Below are 8,313 nucleotides of genomic sequence, written 5' to 3'. Positions count from 1 at the left end.
AGCCAGGATGGTCTCGATCTCCTGACCTCGTGATCCGCCCGTCTCGGCCTCCCAAAGTGCTGGGATTACAGGCTTGAGCCACCGCGCCCGGCTGTTTTGTTTTTTGAGACAGAGTCTCGTTCTGTCACCCAGGTTGGAGTGCAGTGGCACAATCTCGGCTCATTGCAACCTCCGCCTCCTGAGTTCCAGTGATTCTCCTGCTTCAGCTTCCCAAGTAGCTGGGATTACAGGTGCCCACCACTACGCCCAGCAAATTTTTGTATTTGTAGTAGAGACGGGGTTTCAACATGTTGGCCAGGCTGGTCTCAAACTCCTGACCTCAGATGATCCACCCATCTCGGCCTCCAGAAGTGTTGGGGTTACAGGTGTGAGCCACTGTGCCCAGCCCAAAAAAGTCTTTTTAAATTTTAGTAGAGACCTAAAATTGAGAAAATGTATCTATGATCTAATTTTTTCTGGGAGTTCACTGTAACTGAGGGCAGGCCTCCATACTGCTTCTTCAAGGGAGCATAGTTTGAGAATCACGGAATTTCTGAAAGTTCTTCCAGGTCCTAAAAGTCATAATGTCTAAGCTTCTTGCCCCAGAGCTAAATGACAACAGAAACACTTCGCTCAAAGAACAAGAGCTAAAAAAGCAAAGTCCCTGTTTCCGGGCTGCAGGACACCCAGGAGTGCAGCGACTGACTGAGAGAGAACAGCCCCAATTCCTGAATTTCCACCCCAAACACAACATTCCACGCACAGGTGTAAGTGCCTCTCCTCCCAGACCTCAGACAGGCTACCCTTTCTCCGGGCTCTTCCGGGAAAGTAGTTTCTGCCTTCCTGGATCCCAGAGGAAATGAAAACAATCAAGCAGCCAGAACCCCCACCCTATTCTGCACTTTTTCCCTTTTTTTTTTTTTTTGGAGATGGAGTCTCGCTCTGTCGCCCGGGCTGGAGTGTAGTGGTGCGATCTCGCCTCACTGCAACCTCCACCTGCTGGGTTCAAGCAATTCTCCTGCCTCAGCCTCTCGAGTAGCTGGGACTACAGGCACACACCACCACACCCGGCTAGTTTTTTGTATTTTTTGTATTTTTTTTTTTTTAAGACAGAGTTTCGCTCTTGTTATCCAGGCTAGAGGGCATGGTGTGATCTCTGCTCACTGCAATCTCTGCCTCCCAGGTTCAAGTGATTCTCCTGCCTCAGCCTCCCGAGTAGCTGGGATTACAGGCGCCTGCCACCATACCCGGCTAATTTTTTGTATTTTTAGTAGAGACGGGGTTCTGCTATGTTGGCCAGGCTGGTCTTGAACTCCTGATCTTAGGTGATCCGCCTGCCTCAGCCTCCCAAAGTGCTGGGATTACAGGCGTGAGCCACCACGCCTGGCTAATTTTTTGTGTTTTTGGTAGAGACGGGGTTTCACCAAGCTAGCCAGGCTGGTCTCGAACTCCTGACCTCCTTTCAGCTTCCCAAAGTGCTGAGATTACAGGCGTGAGCCACCCCGCCTGGCCTCTGTTCTGCACTTTCTCTAGAGAAAGCTGTCACACAAAGGCAAACAGATGAACAGGGCCGCCTTCCCCTGGAGGCCTGGGGTAAAGACGAAATGAGAGCTGAGTTCACGTGAAGTGCCCCACGTGGTGGCAGTTTCCTCTCTTTTCCTGTGCAGCTAGGTCACCACCCACTTCTCTTTGTACCCCGTTCTCTACTAATCAAACATACAAGACAGCTCAAAAATTGTGCGTGGCGAGTTGATTTTCCTCCTCAGTCTTTCAGCCTCCATTTTCTCACCTCTCTGCATGGCTGAAGCCCTCCATGGGCTGTTCCCACCTCCCCGACCCCTAAGAAGCTTCTCTGAAAAGTCACCAGCTCCTTCCAGGTTGTCCAATGCCATGGGCATGTCTCAATGAACTCAGCTTTCCCTAGGGCTGGGCAGCCACCCTCCGGGAAAACCCCTTGCTTCCCCAGATATCGCTCTGTCCTGCCTTCTCCCTCGGTCCCCACTGCCTGCCACTCCTCCTCTCCATGTGACCCACAAATGTCAGGGTTTTCATGGACACGATTCTGAGACTTTGTCTCTCCTCCCTCTCCCCTTGCTAAGCCCTTAAGTTCCCATGGATTTAAATGCCAGGGTTCTGCTCTCAACTCCCATCTCTGTCACCCGTACTTCCCTATGGCCCAGACTCCAGGCACCTGGTGTCTCACACGAAGCCCTCGATTCCCACCTATCCCAAACCTCATCCTTCCCTGGGTCTTCCCATCTGAGCAAATAGCACAACCATCACCAGGTGTTCAGGCCAGACCCCTGGGAGTCCTCCTTGAGTCCACCAGTTCCCCTCCCCTCCGGTCAAGCCCTATCGTTAGCTCCAAAATACACCCCAAAGCTCTCCTCTGTCTCCATTGCTGCCTCTCAAATCCACATCAAATCCTTCCTGTACACAGAAACCTTCTATGGCTGCTCAGTATTGTCAGAAGTAAGCCAGCTTTTGGGCAGACCCTGCAGAGCCCTGATGTGTGGAGCCCCGTCTGCCTCTCCAGCTGCATCTGGCTCTTTCTCCTTTGCCATTTCACCCTGGCACACAGTTTGCCAAACAAGTCAAGCCAAGGCCCTGCTGGTGCTGTTTCCTCTGCCTGGAACACTCTCCCCCACCCCACCCCCCACAAAGCCGGCTCTTCAGTTCCTTCAGATCTTAACTGAAATGCCACCTCCTCCAAGAAGCCTTTCTTGACCACCCCAACTAAAGCAGGCCTCTGCTATCTTCTATTTCAGCCCCTTGTTTCTTTATGTTTTGCCTGTCTCCCCCATCAGAATGTCAACTCCATGAGGGCAGGAACCATATATGCCCAGGGCCTAGTACACAGCCAGGTATACAGTAAGTGTCCAGTAAGCATCTGCTGAAGGAGCAGATGAACCAGTCATCACTGCCTAGAGATTAAGTGGTTCCCAGTAAGTTCTAAGGGTTAGCCTGAAGGGGAAACTGAGGCCCATCACTTCTGGTTTTCCAGTTCTGCAGGAAAGGCTGGGGCCCAGGCCAGAAGGCGCCTCACCTCCCTTTTCCAGCGTGCCAGCCACTCGTCCCGCTTGCGCTTGCTGATGTAGTAGGGGTCCCCCGCCTGGAAGGTGTGCCTCGGCATGGGCCGCTGACGGAGGCTGGACTCCCAGCCCAAGCCACCCCGCAGCCGGCCCCGGGAGCCCTAGGACAGAGAGACAGATATTAGGGCATTAGGGTGGGAACGGACAGACCCACCGAGGAGGCACTCACCTCAAACACAATGTGGACACTGGCTCCTGGCCAGAGAGGGCACCCCTGGGAGTGCTGGGCAGACCCTGTGTGGGCTTGAGGAGCGAGGGACATGTGTGGTGGGGGTGGGGGGCACATGGACACAGCCACAGGCCACAAAGGGAGGTGCCTGGCCTCTGGAGGGGGATGAGCCGGCTGCCTTGTTGGGGGACTTCCAACCTCCACACCCACTTCCTCTCCTTCCCACAGAGGGATGTGTAAAGGAGGAGGAGGGGCCCACCCTCCACCCCCTCACACACCCTCGCCACCCGTGTCCTTCTTCTAGAATCAGGATCCACAGAGCCCCTGGGGGTGGAACACTTGCCTCCATTTTCATGGATTCGATGTTGGTCTCCTTCTGTTCTTTGCCTGTGGAGAGGGAAGAACAAAGGGACCAGTTCGTTGGTCGGCAGAATTACTGGAGTGGCTCATAGGCCCCACCTTGTGCCTGGGGTCCCTGCCACAGGGGATGGGGGTCCTCTGGCCGTTTAGCTGTTCATGAGTTAAATATGATGGCCCACCACATGCCAGGCACAGTGCTGACCCTGAGGACCCAGCAGGGCCTAGGGCAGAGAAAGAACTCGGGCAGGGGCAGGCCTTGAGGCCCAGGCAAGAGGGAACACGAGGAAAGTCAGAGCTGGGTTTCTGGCCTGTTGACTCTGTCTCAGGTACACAGAAGGGGACTGAAAATACCCCCGTTCTGCTGCTCCCAGTCAAGAGACCTCCTTCCCCAGAGGAGGAGCAGGATGGCAGAGGGGGTGTGGAAAGTGGAGGGGGTGCAGGAAGGCCTGGGCCAGAGGGCCAGCCTGAGCGGCCTCCCTGGCCCTGCAAGGGAGTGTTTGCAAAGAGGCCTTCTGGGCATAAGGGCATGTACTGGGGGGCGGTGGGTACCGGGCCAACTGGAACAAGACCCCGGTGAAGCAACTTCCTCTCTACGAGACTCAGTTTCCTCATCTGGAAAATAAGGATGCTGGATGCGATTTCCAAGGTCCGCCTGCAGGTCCAAATATTATGATTCTATTACTAATCTCATTCTCTGTCCCTCCACTCCCTACCCCATGCTCAGGCCCCGGAGCTCAGCCTTTAATCTAGAAGACTTGAGTTTGGATTCCAGTGTGACCTCTGTAACCTCTCCTGGCCTGTTTTCCCACTGAATCAAGATAGATAAATGTTCTAAAATCATTAGGTTATGATGAGCATTAAGTGCCTAGCATGGGGCCTGGCATACTGTAGGTGTTCAATACATGTTAGTGTGGTATTGTGGCCCTGATTCCAGGTCCTGGCAGGGAAGTCTCAACTTCCCTATTGAGACCCTGCCCTCTCGCGGTGCTTCTCCAGGCCCCCAGCATAAGGGGAGCTGCGTTCCTCCCAAGCATCCCCCTGTACTCCCCACCAGGTCCTCACCACCCTTTCCAGGCACCCCTTCCAGGCTCAGCGCCCTGCAGGCTGCGGGGCTGACCGATTCTGCCTCCCCTAGCTTCTTGCTGGAGGTGGGGAAGTGAGCCCTCCTTCCACCTGGGCCCCTGAGCGTCTTTGTTGGGAGCCGAGAGCGTATCGGGCCTGGACCCACTGCAGGAAGGTCACTAAGGCTGGCTTATGGTAGCTCGGGGTGGGGGGAGACAAAGAGCTTGAAACGGAAAAAACAGCCCCGACTTCATCTCCTGGCTGTGAAGCGGAAGCCAGCCACAGTGTTCACGCCGCGGGTCCTCAGCCCGGGAGGCCACTCCCTTCCCTCGTGACAGGGGGGTCCTGGGCTGGGTTTGGGCTGCCCCCGGGCGCCCAAGACAGCGCTGTCCTCAGTGGTTCTGTCCCGGGTGACAGCGACTCCCGCTAGCTAGGCCCGGGAGCACCGGGGGAGGGAGGCAGGAGCGCCGCCGTGGGTGCGGGCCTGGCGCCGGGCTCATCCCGCGGGGGCCTCGTGGGCGGGGACGGGGCGTCTGTCGCGGGCACCTGTGCGCGTGGGCGGGCGCGCACTCGCCAGCGCTTTGTTCGTGACCGGCCTTTTAAGGGCTGTCTCAACTGTCTTGTCTGGCTCTGCCTCCCTGTTTCCTTTCTGTCCTCTCTCCCACCACAGCCAGCTCCCCACCTTTCTCGTAGGGCCCCCTCCAGTCTGTCCCGGGCCTCCCGGCTCCCAGGCCAGGGCTTCCCCCTCCTCCCAGACCTGGTCGCTCTGCCCGGCGAGGCTCCGGGCTCCCAGCAGGGGGCGCCTGCCCGCGATCAGGTGGCGGCCGGGGAGGGGGCGGCCTGGCGGTCCAGGCTGACACTGACCCGGCGGGGCTCCGGGGCTCGCGGTGGCGCTGGGAACCGCTGTGTCAGCCCTGCGGCTGGGGCGGGGAGTGGAGGACCCCCGGGCTGGCTCCGGGACCTGGACATGGGGTTCCCGACTGCATTCTCTCCCCAGCCTGCTTTAGAACCTCTAAGGTTTCCTACCTGGGACCCACCATGGCATTTAATTACTTTTACGGATATTTATTCATTAGAATATTAGAAAATCAGGGTTGAAAGGCTTTCCCGAGTACTTGTTCAGCACTTAAATTTTGCAGAAAGCTGAGACCTGGGGGGTGGAGTGACTTAAGGCCAGAGCTGAGATGAGCTTTCAGGGGTCCGGATGCCCCGGCCAGCTCCCTCTCCGCTGCACCACTACTGTTATTTCTCGATGTGACCCCTTCCTAATTTCCCAGCCCCCAGGCTCCCCAAAACAGAACGATTTTTCCTTATGCAGTTTCCAATTGGCTTCTTTCTGGAATTTTCTCCCTGACGACTCTGCGCATGCCCACTTGAGTGATCACACACACACACACACACACACACACACACACACACACACGCTTTCCAGCCTGGCCCAGCCGCCTCGGAATGCGGCACTTGTCGTGAGTCAGGGAGGGTCAGCTGCTCTCTCAGTACGGCCTATGCAGCCCAACTGCTCCTGGCCCAGGCCCAGGGTCACCACCAGGGCCAGGTGGCTGTGTCCTTCCAGTGTGGCCCTGGCAGGCCGAACATAACCCTAGTGCATCTCAGGACCTGGGGGCAGGGGAGGCCAGGGTGCTTCTAACACTCGCCTCTTAGTCTGAGCTATACTCAGCCAGAGGACACCCAAGTTCTCTTTAAAATGAACGCAAATCTCCATGACCAGGCTGTAGCCAGGTTTACCTCAGAGGGCAGTCACTGGCCTGAAAAGGGGCCCTGTGCTCAGTCTGAGCAGAGAGGGGCTTTGTGCTGACCCTAATCCAGTCTCTTACCAGTTGTATAATCTTGGGTAAGTAATTTAACCTTTCTGAAGCTTCAGTCTCCCCATCTGAAAAACAGGGATGATAAGAGTCTTCCAGGCTGGGTGCAGTGGCTCATACCTGTAATCCCCGCACTTTGGAAGGCCGAGGTGGGCGGATCACCTATAAGATCAGGAGTCTGAGACCAGCCTGGCCAACATGGCGAAACCCTGTCTCTACTAAAATTACAAAAATTAGCAGGGCAAGGTGGCGGGCGCCTGTAATCCCAGCTACTTGGGAGGCTGAGGCAGGAGAATCACTTGAACCTGGGAGGGGGAGGTTGCAGTAAGCCAAGATCGTGCCACTGCACTCCAGCTTGGGTGACAGAGTGAATGAGACTCTGTCTCAAAAAAAAAAAAAGTCTTCCTCCCATGATCACACATGGGGCATAATACACAGCAGAGCTTCTGAAACTTTCATATGCATGGGAAGCATGAGGGCCTCTTTAAAATGCAGATTCTGATCCAGCAGGTCTTCAGCAGAGCCTGCAATTCTGCACTTCTAAATCCCCGGGTGCTGCCAACGCTGCTGGTCTATGGACCACCGTGAGCAGCAAGGAGAGAGAATGCCCAATACAGTCAATACTCAGTAAGGGAAAGCCACATTGCCACTGCCACCATCATCATTATGGCTTTAATGCTGGCGGGGGCAGGAGCAGACCCGAGACAAGCATGGGCCTGTCGGATGTTGGCTCCTGTCCCTATCACTCATCTCAACATCTCCCCTCTTCCTGATTCTTTCTCCTGGCTGTACTTTCAGCACATGCTCAGGCTACAAGAAACGCTGCCTTAAAAAGCCTGTTGGTGCTGTACAGGAGCTCATGAAAGGGGTTCCAGGAGAGCGTCCCCTGAAGAGAGACCTGGAATAACGGGAACTGAAAGGAGACCACGGCCGAGCCACATCCTCTCCGGGGCCTTAGTCTCCTTCCTCATCTGAATCAACCAGCTGAGCATGTGTTCTATGTCAGCTGACTGCTGGAACCGTGACCGAGCCTCTACAGCCTGATTAAGGCATTGCCCATTGCACACGGGCAAAGCCTAGGCCACTGCCCACCCCACTAGGTAACATCTCACCAATTTCAGCTTCCAGGCAGTGCACAGTGGCCTTCAGGGATCCTACTAGCTCTCATCCCTGCCAGAATCTATACTTCCTGGATAGCTGGGGCCACACCGGAGTGCACCAAGGCCAAAGTTTGGTATTTTTGGTGTTTTTTTGAAATGGAGTCTCACTCTATTGCCCAGGCTGGAGTGCAGTGGTGCAATCTTGGCTTACTGCAACGTCCGCCTCCTGGGTTTAAGTGATTCTCCTGTCTCGGACTTCTGAGTAGCTGGGACTACAGGCATGCGCCACCAAGCTCGGCTAATTTTTTTTTGTATTTTTAGTAGAGACAAGGTTTCACTGTGTTGGCCTGGCTGGTCTCAAACTCCTGACCTCAAGTCATCTGCCCGCCTGGGCCTCCCAAAGTGCTAGGATTACCAGCATGAGCCACTGCACCCAGCCTCAAGGCCAAATTTTGGAGGTCAAGGAGACTTAAAGAGTTTTTGCCTACCATACTCAGCACTAAGATTCTAAGGAAGATCCACCTGTCTGAAAGTCCCAGACCCAGGAATCATCCTTGACAGCATCTCTCCCTCACATCTCATGTCCCTGGCATTTGTCCCCTCCCTTCATCTCTGCTGCCATCCTGCTTCCCAGCTCCTCCATTCCATGCCAGGATCCAGATGACATAGTGAGCTTTTCAAATTGCAAAGCTGATTACATCACACATACACACTGTCCGCCCCACCCC

The 8,313-nt window shown here is 55.4% G+C and overlaps 1 protein-coding gene across 1 annotated transcript in view; it reads right to left on the bottom strand.

Annotated features, from left to right (window-relative positions):
* DNMT3A (DNA (cytosine-5-)-methyltransferase 3 alpha) overlaps positions 1–8,313 on the bottom strand; it is an 84,488-nt gene that overhangs the window by 41,305 nt on the left and 34,870 nt on the right. The window contains exons 4-5 of the mRNA XM_011972694.1: positions 3,584–3,627; positions 3,026–3,172 (exon numbers count right to left, since the gene is read on the bottom strand). Coding sequence (XP_011828084.1) covers positions 3,026–3,172; positions 3,584–3,627 — 191 coding nt within the window. The remainder of the gene's footprint in view (positions 1–3,025; positions 3,173–3,583; positions 3,628–8,313) is intronic.

Source organism: Mandrillus leucophaeus, unplaced genomic scaffold (genome assembly GCF_000951045.1).
Source record: "Mandrillus leucophaeus isolate KB7577 unplaced genomic scaffold, Mleu.le_1.0 Scaffold13, whole genome shotgun sequence".
Lineage (NCBI taxonomy): Eukaryota > Metazoa > Chordata > Mammalia > Primates > Cercopithecidae > Mandrillus > Mandrillus leucophaeus.
This window is presented reverse-complemented; position numbering and strand designations above follow the sequence as displayed.